The sequence below is a fragment of the Delphinus delphis genome, chromosome 2 (assembly GCF_949987515.2).
Source record: "Delphinus delphis chromosome 2, mDelDel1.2, whole genome shotgun sequence".
In the NCBI taxonomy this organism is placed as follows: Eukaryota; Metazoa; Chordata; class Mammalia; order Artiodactyla; family Delphinidae; genus Delphinus; species Delphinus delphis.
In genome coordinates, this window is record NC_082684.1 from 122,627,774 (window position 1) to 122,642,564 (window position 14,791).

Below are 14,791 nucleotides of genomic sequence, written 5' to 3' on the forward strand. Positions count from 1 at the left end.
TGTGCTAGAGTGGAAAACAGGTCTGGAGGGGGAGGAAGAGGGGCTAGGAGTGTTTGGAAAAGTGACCATTGATCTTAACAGGTGTGCCGTATTCAGGTTTGTGCCACTGAAGTTTGAGGCCCCACAAAAGGAAATAAAAATACAGTGACTGTGAGCTCACATTCCATGACTGTTTGTCCAGATGTGATCACTTGGCAGTGGAAAGTGTGGCCCCTGGACTCCTGCCTGTGGTGGTGAGCGGGCACCACGAGGCCTTGGGCACATCTTCATCCTGGGCTCCCAGCCTCCACTCTCTGCCCCGCCTGCCTGCCCAGCCGCCCCCACCGACTTCCCCTCCTCCGCATTCCCTCCCTCGTTGCCTCTGCCCGAGCTCACGCTGTTTCCGTCTAGCTAGCTCTCTCCCTGGTAATCACCATGACAGTGCCCATGGTCAGCATCCTGTCACCTCCGTGTGTGAACCCTGAGTGCCTATCTTTATCTCTCTTGGTCTTGGAAGCATCTCCCACCCCATACGCCCACCAGCACCTTGGACTCAGAATTGCTCACAACTGGACTCTGTTCCGTCCCACAGCACACCCACTTCTGGGTGAGGTCAGTGGCTCCCACATTCCAGCCACCAGGGCTGGAGACCTGGGCACCCCGTGCCTGACTCATCTAATCATTCATGGAGTCCAGTCACATCGATTGTACAGTCAAACTCCCATGCCTGGTCTTTCTTTTCTGTTTCTGTGTCTGAGTCTCCTGATCTCTTTTGCTGTGTCCTGCCTAAGCTCTGGTTTGGGCACTGCCCTTTTAGCCTCTCCCTAAATTCCACTCTTTAGTATAAGTAGTCTCCTTGGGGTGGGTGGGGTATGGGTTAGGCTAAGATTTTTTTCATCCTTCAAGAGCTAAAGTCAGATGCCCCCTCTTCCAGGAGGCACTCCCTGACTGCCTAATCAAAACAAGTGTTCTTCTCAGCCTTGAATTGTACTTAAAACATAAGTGAGGGAATTGTACTTTCATCTTTAATGCCATGTTTTCAAGTGGATTTGCTCAAACCTTAAAAACCCTCCATCTCTTCTTTCTCTTTCTCATTCTTTCCTGCCCATCCAAACCCAAGACACACTCCTTTGTTGGTCTTGTTGGGGGAGAGACAAGTTTAAGGGAGGGAAAAATCAAGGGAGGTGAGTGAGATGTGCCCTGTTTACCCCTGCACACACGTTGCCAGCACCTGAGCAGGGTGTGGGCATGGTGAATGGTGGGAGGGCTTTGGGGAGTTCCTGTGTGTGGTTGTGAAACTTATATGCAATTGAATTAAAGGGAGCATTTTTGGAACATGAGAAAGTAGATGGTAAAATGTGGCCACGTAAAGTTGTTAGATAATGTAAGGGCCAGAAAATCAAATATGTATCCAAGTTATAAGCATTTCAATCTCTCATTCATTTCCTAAATTACTGAGAAATGGAAGAGGCAAGCATCTCCAACAGCAAGATGCCCTGGGACACTGGTTCCATGCATGTGACATGGGCATTTCATGGATACATTTAGAACTGTGGGCAGCCTGCCTCCTGGTCACTAAACTGGAATGGTCGTGTCACATTACAAGGGAGGAGTCACCTGCTGTGGGTGGAGTCAAAAATGGGTGTGCATCTTCCTCTCCCTCCTTCCTTCTGGCAGGAGGACTCTTACGTTCATGACTCCATAAATCAGGTTGGAGATCAGGGATAGTGACAGCCCAATTATTGTTGGGACTGTCCTTGTACAAGGAGGGGCAGTGGGTCACCAGGGATGTTAAATGGTTTCTCAAATTTGGAATCTGTTGTCACCTTAAAAAATTTTTCTTTTGTTGTTTGGGAAAAAGGTAATCCAAGAACCTAAATGAAAATTTATTTGATAACAACGCACTGAAGATGAAAGTAAAATTCACTCAATTCTGCAATGCCTTTTTTTTTTTTTTAAAAAAAACTTTATCTGTTTGTTTGGTTTTATACCTTGGCCACATCGTGTTACTGAGTCCAAGCTCATAATGCTTGCTGCACGACAGGACAGGCCAGTAAATTGAGAGATGAGTTGCTGGAGCAAGGAGTAGTGACGTTATTTGGAAAGCCAGCAGATCATGAAGGTGATGGACTCCTGCCCCAAAGAACCATCTTGCCTGAGTTAAAATTCAGACTTCTTTTATACTAAAAGGGGAAGTAAAGTCAAACATTTCCTGGTTCTGGTCAGCCTCCAGAGGGGATGTGTTAATTTCTCCTCCCTGTAGTCATTCACAGGTGGGCCTGGTCAGGATGTTTCCTGTGAGCTAAACAAAGGTATTTTAGCTTAAGGCTCATTACCTGGGAGGCACGGTTCCCAGAGATGGGCCATTATGTATAATTTATGCTTAAAGGCAATGTCCCTTTAGTGATTAACTTAAAGCAAAAGCAATAGAATACAGAAGTTAAAGAAACAGATCCAGTATGGAATCAGATTTGTTTTTCCCCCCAGTACAATTGGAGAGATTTATAAATACATTGTTGAAAACCCTTAGCCATTGCAGAGACAGTTTCAACACTGGAGAGGGATCATGAGTGAGGCTGAACTGGTGGGAATTCTGATGCATTTCAAAAAATAAATCATTAACAGAACAGTTCTGAGCAGGAGCCCTTGAACCATTCATGAAGAGCTACATGAAAGTAACATAGTGATCTTCAGGAAGAACCTGCTTTCAACTGCTTAAAATAATTCCTGTAAATTCCATAAGCCAGCTTACCTCCTCTTATTGGAATTGTTTACTTAGTAACTTTAAAAACATAACTAGTGGGCTTCCCTGGTGGCACAGTGGTTGAGAGTCCGCCTGCCGATGCAGGGGACACGGCTTCGTGCCCGGGTCCGGGAAGATCCCACATGCCGCGGAGCGGCTGGGCCCGTGAGCCATGGCCGCTGAGCCTGTGCTCTGCAACAGGAGAAGCCACAACAGTGAGAGGCCCGCGTACGGCAAAAAAAAAACAACCAAAAAACATAACTAGTACAAATAAATAGTTTGTCAGCCTAAACAACTGACCAAAAATGATGAATTAAGGGATCTTAAAATTCTGTTTACTGCTTGTCTTTAAATAAAATTTGTCACTAGTCACTCTAATATTTCCTTATTCCTTCACCCCCCACATTGTGCTGTTTTGCACAAAAAAGGCTCAGATAAGAACTTCAAAGCTCAGCAGGACTAATTATAAATGGTGTTAATTGATTTTCCCAGAAGAGGAAAGCTAATCATTAGAAGCCTCTTTTGGCCTAAGAACAGATCTTGGAAATTATATATTTAACACTCTGGCTTTACAGTTGAGCAAACAACAGACCAAGAGGTGAGGGGTTTGGCGCAGAAAAACTGGTGGCAGTGCTTCCCTAGAAAAGACATGTTTTTGCCTGTGGCCTCCTAAGGGTTCTTCTGAACAGAAGGCGTTTTTATCAGGACCCCTTTCAGCTTGGACCCCTCCCCCACCCCCGCCCCCATCTCAGAAGAATCACACTTTTTTCCACCAATGACCCTTGACCTCTTGGATCAACACTCTGGGGCAGACCTCTCAGGACACCTGAGCAGGGTACTCGGTGATGGCTGATTGCAAGGGCGGTTGTCATTCTCTTGGAGGGTCCATGCTCCATGCTTGTAATATGTATGATGTGGCCCATATTTCAAGACTACACATTTTCAGGTTTCCCCACATTTTAATATGTTATGCATACCTTCTGTTGGGCTCCCACTTTGTGAGGAGAGGGAAGTGTGTTTGGATTTTAACCAGTCTTGCTCTGCATTCTTTTCTATGAGGTAGTCTTTTCTCGGTATGCATATTCTAAAGCTGAGTGGGAGTTTTCCAGTTGCTGTGCCCTGAGAGGACTGAGCTGCCTCTGACTCCTGCTTCTGTGCAGAAGAAGGGAATTGTGCATATTAGTTTTCTACTGCTGTGTGATGAGTTAATATAAACTCAGCAGCTGGAGACAACTCAGATGTGTGCTGTCACAGCTTCAGGGAGCAGGCATGCAGGTGCAGGTTGGCTGGGTGCTCTGCCCTGGGTGTCACCCGCTGCAGTCCAGGCATTGGCCTGGCTGTGGTCTCGTCCTCTTCCAGGCTCATTTAGGTTCTTGGTGGAGTTCAGCTCCGGTGCTGGTAGGCCTGGGGCCCCGTGCTCTTGCTGGCTGATGGCCAGGGCCACTCTCAGCTCCTGGCCCTGTTCATAAGGCCCTTCCATTGCTCTCTACACTTTAGTGTCTGACTTACTGTCTCTGGTTTAGGCCCAGTTTACAGGGCTCCTGTGGCTCTATCAGGCCCACCTGATGATTAGCTCGTAGCCCACTGACTGGTCACCTTCATTACACCTGCAGGAGTGACTCCTCCCACATTCACAGCCCCCACTTTACTTGGGGGCCGGGGGTGGGGCGCTGGCAGGGACTTGCACACCAGGGCTGGGGATCTAGGGGATGTCTCAGAATCCTGCCACCACATGGGGCAGCACCTGTGCTTAGAAGGAATATCTCAGGGGCAAACTACACAGTGCCACTTCCTAAAATTGCTGGAAACAAATGCATAGTGTTGAGGACTGGGTGACTTTAAACCTTGCATCTCAGGTGGATCCCCTGGTCCCTGGAGGAGTACAGGCACCTGCCTGGTGCAAGTTAGAATTCTGGAGTTTGCAGGGAGGCCACAGGTGGCATACACTCCTGAGACTTTTCCTATGGAGAGGAGGGGTCATGTGTCCTGTCCACCCTAGCCTGCATCCACTGTGACCTGAGGAAATAGAAGCCAGTCCTAAATTGTTTACCTGCTGCTTCTAAAATCAGTGTTCTTAGGAGGCCAGTGTTGCCGTATGGTGTTAGTGGGACTTACGTGTTTTCTCTGCGGTGCTTTTCCTGTGCACAGACACGGGGGCATGTGGTACACAAGCCTGTGGAAGTGTCTCCTGGTGTGATGCCCTCTGTCACCTGGTCCTCTGCTGCTCCCCCCCTTCCCATCCCTGCAGGCTGGGAGCCGCCCCTTCCAGCTGGAGTCATGGGAATTGAAGTTATGGGGTGCTAGTCTGCTCTGGCTGCTGTGACAGCACCACAGACTGGGCGGCTTAAACAACAGAAGTTTATTGTCTCACAGTCTGGAGGCAGGATGTCCAAGATCAAGGCATTGACAGGACTGGTGTCTCTGGGGGCCTCTCTCCTTGGCTTGCTGATAGCCGTCTTCTCCCTGTGTCCTCACATGGTCTTCCTCTGTGCACACACATCCCTGGTGTCTCTCCCTCTCCTTATAAGGATCAGGGCCCCACCCTATGACCTCATTTTGACTCAGTCACCTCTTTAAAGACCTTATGTCCAAATACAGTTGCTGAGAAAAGGAGGACAACTTATATCTAATATGTATGTTATATGTAATGTATCTGTTATATATGTATAGACATACACATGTGAAATGTAATATATTATATATAAGTTATATAGTATATGTTACTATATAATGTATATGGTATACATATAATAAAAATAAGAGTAACGCAGGCCAGGCAGGGGTGTTGCCGGGTCAGTGTAGGGTCCACACTCAGTGCTGGAGCTCCCGCTGGAACAGTCAACCGGACTGTGGGGCTTCAATGAGGAATTTTTGTCTGTCTGTCGAGGTGATGAAGGGGTTCTGTGATGCTGTTCTTCCACAAGTGACTCCTGAGTCTGGGTTTTAAGGGTCCTGCTGCTTTAGGAGTTCCTGTGAGCTGCAGGGCCTTTCTCTTTCAGGCATCCTGGAGCTGCTCTGCTGCAGCTCCCTTTGCTTTCCATGGCTGGGACGGGTCTTCCTGCCAGGACGGTCGGTCACCGAGGTCTCCTCATCCATTGCTCTGTGTTTACAGGGGCCTGTGCGGGGGTCTCCTTCGGGCTCAAATGCCTCCATCAAAGTTAACTGTTTTCAATACGTGCTCTGCTGGAGTGGGCAAGCTAATGTTCTAAGATTTCAAGGCAGATGGAAACTGACTTTATTTTTGATGAGTTCTGTAAATGGAATGTAGTCAAGATAAACAACCCAGACAGTGTCACGCCCTGCCTCCTCTGGCCCGGTCATCCCCGCCTCCTGCCTGTCCCCAGGGCCAGTGTAGGACCACCGGTCTCCTGGCAGCTGCTGTCACACTGGGGCCTGTCCAGCTCACTGTCAGCGTGCACTGCCCACCTCAGTGACCGCACAGCAAATTAACTTTTGGAAACTTTCTTCTGGAAAGGACAGGGCCTTTCAAATTCCTCTGTACTTTCTGTGAGAAGCCAACAAAGTGTCCTGATAAGGAAGAAAGACTAAAGAGCTAATGTTGCAATGATAGAAAGTCAAGGTTTGATCTTCAGAAGAGGAAATAGGAACATAGTTAAGTGATGTTTCATTTGTCACTCATCAAGGCTGTCTGTCCACTGGGAAGAAGTCAGACTGTGACAGTGAGCGGGCAGCGCCCTTGGGCCGGAGCCGGGGGACTTGTCACAGCTGGAAAAGGATGCCTCACCTGAACAGCACCCTGGCCTTGCAGGGAGGGTTGGGTCCAGAAGAATACCTTTGTGCTCACATTGGGGGCTTGATTCTATAGCCCCCAGGGGGTGCTATCTAGTGCTTTGGTCTCGCCTTGAATTTATTTTTGAGGACAAAATTGTATCTAATTTATCTTTGTTGGCCCTATAGCGACCAAACTACGGTGTGTCTTGAAACAGAGGAATGCAAGTAAATAGAGGCTTATAGTGGAAGGGGCTACTTCTCTTTTCAGCACCTGGGGCAACTGATGCTAGGAGCCCCTGGAAGTCTGCCGTGGGTTCCCTCAGATCCACAGTGTGGAATAAAATAGAGGTCTGACACTCAGGACTCATCACCCAGCGCTCAGGAGTCAGGTGAGACTCAGACTCGCTGCTGAATTGTTCTCCGGGAGCTCAGGCGAGGAAGTGTGGGGGGCCAGTGAGAAGGTGATGGTGAAAGTGAAGTGTGTTTTAGGGCTTTTTATTTTCCTAACAACATAACCCAGAGGATTTTTTCATGTAGTTTTCTCATGTAGAATGTCATGTTGAGATAAAGTCTTGTTCCTCTGCTTATTTATAAAACTGGACAAAACTGCCTCCAAGGAGCTCTTAAAAATGCCATTTGTAGGATTAATGAGCCCATTTTTCCAGAGTAAAAAAAAAAAAAAATCTAGGGCTTCCCTGGTGGCGCAGTGGTTGAGAGTCTGCCTGCCGATGCAGGGGACACGGGTTTGTGCCCCGGTCCAGGAGGATCCCACATGCTGCGGAGTGGCTAGGCCCGTGAGCCGTGGCCGCTGAGCCTGCACGTCTGGAGCCTGTGCTCCACAACGGGAGAGGCCACAACAGTGAGAGGCCCATGTACCACAAAAAAAAAAAAAAAAAAAAAACAAATCTAAAGCAGAAATCTACCTGTGTTTTCATCCTACTACCTATTAATCAATAGTAACTATCAGGGGTTGAAAGCTGACTGTGGCAGGCACTGTTTTGAGTGATTATCTACTTCATCTTGAGCGTCGTGGAGAGGATACATCTGCTGTGATCTCCATCCTGCAGAAGGTACAGAGGTTCTGCTAGCTGTCTCTATGAATTTGTCTATTGTAGGGACCTCATAAGAGTGAAATCGTACAGTGTTTGTCCTGTTGTGACTGGCTTATTTCACTTAGCATAATGTCCTCTGAGTCCATGTTGTAACATGTGTCAGAATTTCCTTCCTTTTCATGGCTGAATCATATTCCACTGTATGAATATACGACACTTTGCTTATCCAACTATTGTTGGGCATTTGGGTTGTTTCCACTTTTGGGCTATTGGGAGTAATGCTGTTATGAACATGGGTAGGCAAATATACATTAGAGTCCCTGCTTTTAATTCTTTGGGGTATATACCTAGGAGTGGAAAGCATAGCCATTTTAAAGGGGACAATTCAGTGGCATTTAGTGTAACCATCACCACTACCTAGTTCCAGAACATTTTAATCACCCCAAATGGAAACCTGTGCCCAGGAAACAATTTCTCCCCATCCCATCTCCCCTCCCCTCAGGCTCTGGCAGCCACGAATTCACCTTCTATTGCCATGGATTTGCCTGTTCTAGATATTTCATATTACTGGAGTTTCACTATATGTGGCCTTTAGGAATCTTCTTTTAAATGCTTGTTATTATGGAAAATTTCAGCATACCAGAAAGTGGCATGATGTGTTCAATGAGCTGCATGTGCCCATCACCCAGATTTGGCCTCCATCGATCTCCTCCAGACTTGTTAATGGCTGTCTCTTTACCAGGGAAGAAAAGCAGTACGTGAACCGATTCTGGAAAGAAATCCGCGTGGGAGACTTTGTGCGTCTTCGCTGCAACGAGATCATCCCTGCAGACATCCTGCTGCTCTGTTCGAGTGACCCCGACGGGCTGTGCCACATCGAGACGGCCAACCTGGATGGAGAGACCAACCTGAAACGGCGCCAGGTGGTCCGAGGCTTCTCCGAGCTCGTAAGTGACCTGGTGTGTCCAGGGTTCCAGGTACCATGTCCTGTGGTGCTTCCCATGCCGGCCCTCCAGGCCTTCGAGCACCTGCATCCCCTCCATCAGGCCAGGCTGATGGATGGATGGGGGACTGAGGGTCTGAGAGGACCCCAGTCCCCCTAAGCACATAACCGGCCTGTGGCTATGGGAAACAGGACCCAGTTTTATGACTCTGATTTCCACGGCACAATTTGTAGATTTGGAGTCCCTTTAAAGTCACTAGGAACACTTGGGACTGGCTGACTGTCAGCATTTACCCAGCTGTTGCTCTCATTCTAACACAGCAGCAGTAATGACCTGACCCCAGCATGTGGCTCAGGAATTTCTCTCCTCAGGGGTGTTTCTGAGTTCAGTGTCAGGTCTTCTGTGACTGAATTCTGCCTTGGAGGACCATCGACCACAGCTCAGAAATGCTGGCCCTGTGGGGAGCGAGAAGTAGGAAGGGGAGCAGGGTCCCACCACCTATACCCACCGATAGCCTTGTGGCCGGAAAGTTCAGACCCTGTCAGGGGTTTCCAACCTCTGTCCCCCTCCGGGTCTGTGCAGAGGATGCAGGGGTGCCAACGCCAGGGGACAGAAAGGAGCATGAGCCCTCGGGGATCAGGAGGTGTCTGGCAGGGCAGTGGGCTAGCCCACACCTTGTTCTCCTGACACTGAGCTGCCTGTCTCTGTCACTCAGGCGCCTTGCCATCAAGGAAGGAAGGTTTAAGAAGTGCCCGAGGCAGTGAGCTCCTGAGTTTCAGGAAGGCAGCCACTGGGGGGGGGTCTCTTCCTCTGTCACATAATGGGTGTCAGTGTCACACACACTGGGGATTTTCTTCCTCTGTCGTTGGCGCCCTCTCAGTGAGCTTTTACAGGAGAACCAGGACTTAGAATCAGGACTGGGATGGGTCTGGAGCAGTTGGCTTGTTTTATAGCCTGGGGGTGTCCCTGGGGCACTGTCGGCATTTGACATAGGGCATTAGTTGTGCAGGATTGTCGGGGGAGGGGGGCATCCCCGCATCCCTCTATGAGTGTCCATGCCGTTTACCCTTGGTCACTGTGACAGCCGAAGGCACCTCCTACACGCTTGCAAAGGGCCAGATGGCATCCCACACCCTGGGGCTACTGCTGGCCTTGGTGGCAGGACTTTCTGAGCCTGACACTCACCCACCTTCTGCAGAAGGCCCGGACTTCCTCAACAATGTCTGGATTGTTCTGCCCTCGCTTCTGTCCACCACCATGATTTCCTCATTTTCATCTCCTTTTGCGCCAAGAATGTTTTTGTGAGCTGCCTCAAATCTTTCTTGGAACGAGGCAAAGCATACATAAACATTAAAAGTAGTATTTTTTTTAAATGGGATGCTCTTCTCCCGGATCAGGAGAGTTGGTGACAGTGCTTGTTGGGGACCCCTGAGGCCCAGCACTGGCACATTCAGTGAGTTCCAACTTCTGCACTGATTGTGCTCCAGGGTTTGGTAATAAATGTGGGCCAACATTCCCCTGCCGTTTCCCCCCCGGCCACATGTGCATGTGTCCTGAGGTCGCCTCACCCCAAGGCTTCTCCCCCAGAACCCACTGTTCCCAAGCCCTCTCCAGGGCACAGGCGTGGGGACGAGCCCTGAGGTCAGCAGGGATGGGCTTGGATTGGAGGGAGGTGGTGATCGCACAGGCTCCAGCTCCATCCAGGTGGAGCAGCCAGTGTGCGCAGAGGGTGCCTGTAACATAAACGGATGCATCTGTGTATCTAATGGGCGAAACTTCAGACACTGTGGAAAACCTGGCGAAACTGCAGAACCTGCGAGCAGAGTGGATCTGTTTGTGTGGCGGGTGGGGCAAAGCCACGGGGGTGCATCTCCTTGGTCAGCTTTCGGGAAAAACTTCCTTGTTTCCTGTCTTCTAATTTGTTCAGCTGCTGAACCCAGTAATATCTAAAAGCCTCCTCCACCCACTTTTCTCACTGGTGCTTTGTATAAACGCACTGTTCGTAAGATGGATGTTGAAATTCCAGGATCGCTACAGACAGACACATCCTACATCCTGCTGCGTAGTGCCCGTGCATGCCTGAGGAGGTCAATGGAGCTGAGCCGTAACTTAGTCAAAATGGCCAAAATTAAGAACCAAAACCATTTTGATTAAAAAAAAGTTTCTTTATCAGCACCCAAATTCTTCAATATGTATGCACACTTTAGTCCCTATTATTGGTATATTTTTTCACTTTCTGTTTTTTTCTCCCTCTTTCCCTAACGTCCAAAGGCATTTTTCTGGTACCTGAATTCTTGTTCATACATTATTATTCTGAAATGTATGAACTGCCCCATGGAAAATAAAGATAGGAAGTCTCTGGCTTTTAAAAACCTGACAATTGGAAAACCAAGGTTTGGCTGTAACATTACAATGCCAGGAACATTTGAGTTCTATATATTGAAGTGGGGTTTTCACGGGTGGAGTCAGCTGGTGTCTCAGGCAGGTGAAGAGCGGATTCCTGTCCAATGCACATTAACAGTGCCGCGTTGACGAGGGCTCAGTTGGAAGTGCAGGCCCCTAGGAAAACTTAAATTAGAGGTGATTTGCAAAACTAAGGTGAAGAATATGAGAGGACCTTGACATTCATGCAGGGGCTGGGTGTATCTGTCAGGGTCCAGTGAGGAGGCAGAAACCGCAGCTGATTTGGCCAGGGCAAGTTTGATGTAAAGAACTCCTCATGGGGGATTGCACAGTAAAAGTGAAGGGACTCCCCAGAATGTAGAAGAGCTGATAGAGGGAACAGCCAGTGGTCCTGGTGGTAAGATAGTGCCCAGGAAAGAGGCCCCCAAGCCTGAGTCTTGTTCTCATGGCCGAGGGCATGGCTGTCCTTCATGGGATGGCAGAAAAGTTACTGAGGGGCGGGCTGTACCAGTGGGTCAGCCCTCACAGGTGCAGGGGAGCCATACACTGGGAGGTGCTGGGCCTGGGAGCTTGCGAGATGCTGGGACAGGTGCTGCTGGAGCCGGGTGCTGGGGATGCCACCCTCTGTGTGGGGCTCCCACCGCTGCCGTGGATGAAGGCCAGGTGGCGGCTCTCTGGACAGCAGCCCCACGGATCCCAGGCCTGTATATGCGAGGTGTTCAGAGGGCATGCAGAGAGCAGCAGCCTGGGCTGGGTTCCGAGGCTGATCCTCAGGGATCTGGTTTCCCTGAGCTGAGAGCTGGGGAGAGCTTGTGCAGCCTGGGTCCTGGAGAACAAATCCACTGACCCTCCACCTGAAGGCCAGCTCCTCCCTCTAGCACCCTTGGCTGACAAGGCAAGAATGTGGCTCCTCTTCCCACCCTCTCCAGTTTCCAAAGTCATTTATGAAGTGCGTGTTGTTTGCTTGGGGAAGGACGCTAAGAAAGAGGGAAGTGGTCCACACGCTGTAGGGTCTGGTCATTTAAGGCAGTGGGACCAACACCTAGAGGACCCAGGCCTGCTCACCAGCAGACACTTGATACTGAGCAACAAGAAGAATCCCATTAGGGGATTGGGCTTGGAAAGTGGCCTTCCGAGAGGCCTAGGGAGGCTCCCAGAAAGAGGGCTTCAATCGTATTCTGAAGGCTAGGATGGGAGGGTTTGGGTGCCGGGTAGGTGTTTTAGGCAATGATACAGGTCAGATGATGTCTCAGAGGTGGAAACAGGATTGTATGTAAAGAAAAGAGTTAGACAAATTGTACAGAATTGAGGGGCTGGAAACACAGCGAGGTGGGGATGCATGGCTTGCCCAGACTCCTGAGTCCAAGGGGACAAGGCCCCCAGACACCTTCAGCCACCCAGCCATCTTGCCTCTGGAGAAGGAAACATAGATATTGGCACCTCAAAATAAACATTTGATTTAAAAGTTGGGGTCATGGGAGTTCCCTGGCGGTCCAGTGGTTAGGAGTCCGTGCTCTCACTGCCAGGAGCCTGGGTCCAGTCCCTGGTTGGGGAACTGAGATCCCACAAGGCACACAGTGTGACCAAAAAAAAAAAAAAGTTGGGGTGAAATTGGCATTATCCAAGAAATAAGAGGGACGGCAAGGCTGAACACGAGCTGTCACAATAACAACTCACATTTGTTCCGGCGTCCTGGGGGCCAGGCGTTATTATGCCTCTCCCGTTCATAGTGGTTCAAACATTTTAAAATCATATTTTAAAATATAAATTGTGAGGTAATGATGATCATACCCTTTTATAGATGACAAACAGGGAAGTCAGGAGATTCTGCCATGGCCCCCCTCCCCCACCCGTCGAATCAGCGGAGAGCTCGAAGCTTCCAGGTCTGGCAGCTCCTGGGTTGGCAGGATGGGGGTTCTCCAGCTCCCTGTCTTTCCTGTTCATTGGGCATCTGTGTTGCTTCATCCCACGCGTTCATTCAGACCTGCAGCCCTACCCATGCAGCTGCATGTGTTCAGCCTCTATACAGGGAGAAGTTTCTAGCTCATCTGTAACATTCGCACAGTCATTTCTGCAGAATGAGGAGGTCCTTAGGCTGATAATTTTACATAAAGATCTTTTTTTTTTTTACAGAGTCTCACTTTTGTGATTTTTCATTCTTTTAACAAATATTTATTGAGCACCTACGATGCTTTAAATGCCATTCTAGGCACCCATCAAAACAGGTAAACGTCTTTCCCCTCATGGTGTTGTGTGACGTGTGAATAGGTAAATCGGGCAGAGGTGGACTAGGGATACTGCTGAGGATAAAGCAGAAGCAGGGGCCCTAAGCCTCAGGTGGTGTTGGAGTTTCAGAGGGGGTGGGGCCGTCTAGGAGGGGACTTATGTGTGGGTTAATTTCCTGGGAAAAAATGTTCCTCCAGTTTGTCTCTTGGATGGACTTGTGGGATTGTTGCCCACACCCCGGCTACACCCACAGGGCCATCTGCTTCCCACAGTTTGGAGCGGTGATTGTGGGAGCTGCAGGAAGAGCTGAACCCACAAGCCTGCCGAAGCTCGCTCTTCCCAGGCGTGTGTGGGTGTGTGCACACGTGTGTGCATGTGTGCCTGGCGCGTGCTCCCGATGACATTAGTGTGGAAATTTCCTAGGCTGGAAAAAGTCTGAGAAGCACTACTTTAAAAAGAGGTACTTAAGGGCTTCCCTGGTGGCACAGTGGTTGAGAGTCCGCGGGCCAACGCAGGGGACGCGGGTTCGTGCCCCGGTCCGGGAGTATCTCACATGCCGCAGAGAGGCTGGGCCCGTGAGCCATGGCCGCTGAGCCTGCGTGTCCGGAGCCTGTGCTCCACAATCGGAGAGGCCACAACAGTGAGAGGCCCGCGTACCGCAAAAACAAAAAAAAAGATGTACCTAATGTCTAGATTGGCACGGATCCTAAGACAGTGACCTGGCTTTTCTTCCACTTTGCACGTAGATTTTACTAAATTACCACCAGCATTGGGTGCCAGACTCTCTCAGGCAGTGACAAAGCTCAGAGTTTCCTTTATGAGGGAGAGTCAGTCCTCCCCCAAGTTACTTGACAGAATTCAGGGAGTTTAGAAGAATGACTAAAATTCCAAATATGTAGGAGACACAATTAATATTTTTTTGTTTCTACCTACACATGCTCCCAAAATTATCTCTACCACAGGAAAACTAGGGGTGAAAAGTTGGTTTGTAAGATAGTTCTTACACCAAAGTTTCTTTTTCCTTAAGCTGTTGGAGTATTCAAATTAGCTATATTCTCTGCTGTGGGATTGAAGAAGGAAACCATCTGTCATCTAAGTGGAAAACAAAGACAGCTGGCTGGGTGTGTTAATTGGATTGGTCAATATCAAGCCTTGGCAAAAAGATTCATGGTTTTCTTTTACATAATGAAATATAGTCACTAAGCTCATAATTTATACTGTGAGACATTTTTATTCTCATATTTAACAATCATATACTTTTGTTGAAGGATATTAAATAGGTAACAGGAAAGAATATGAGAAAGAAAATTATTTTGAGAATACAATAACTATATTTGGACAAAAAATTTAATTCTAGCCAGTGTGGATATTCAAAGCAATTCAGTTAGGTAGGTAATATAATTATCTGAGACATACCATGTTTTATAATATCAACTGCATTTACTTCGTGGGGAATGTCAATTTGGTTGTATAATAAGATGTTTTGGTTTCCAATCCAGGTGACTTTGCCATGGATTCTTTGCCTTGAACCTGTGGTCTAGGAAAGCAGTGCTTGCAGAGAGTAAAGTACTGTAATCTTAAAGAAAACAACTAAATGCCAGGAAGTTGATAATATTAGGCTCCCCTGAAGTATTAATCCTAAAAGATCTTATTACAATATATAGAAACTTCAACATTTTTTTGTGTGCATTTAACTTCGTGTTTTTTTGTTT

General features: G+C 48.5%; 1 protein-coding gene across 1 annotated transcript in view; it reads left to right on the plus strand.

Annotated features, from left to right (window-relative positions):
* Positions 1-14,791, plus strand: part of ATP10A (ATPase phospholipid transporting 10A (putative)) — a 173,981-nt gene that overhangs the window by 65,029 nt on the left and 94,161 nt on the right. The window contains 1 exon segment of the mRNA XM_060003655.1: positions 8,249-8,453. Within this exon segment, the coding sequence (XP_059859638.1) occupies positions 8,249-8,453 (205 nt within the window).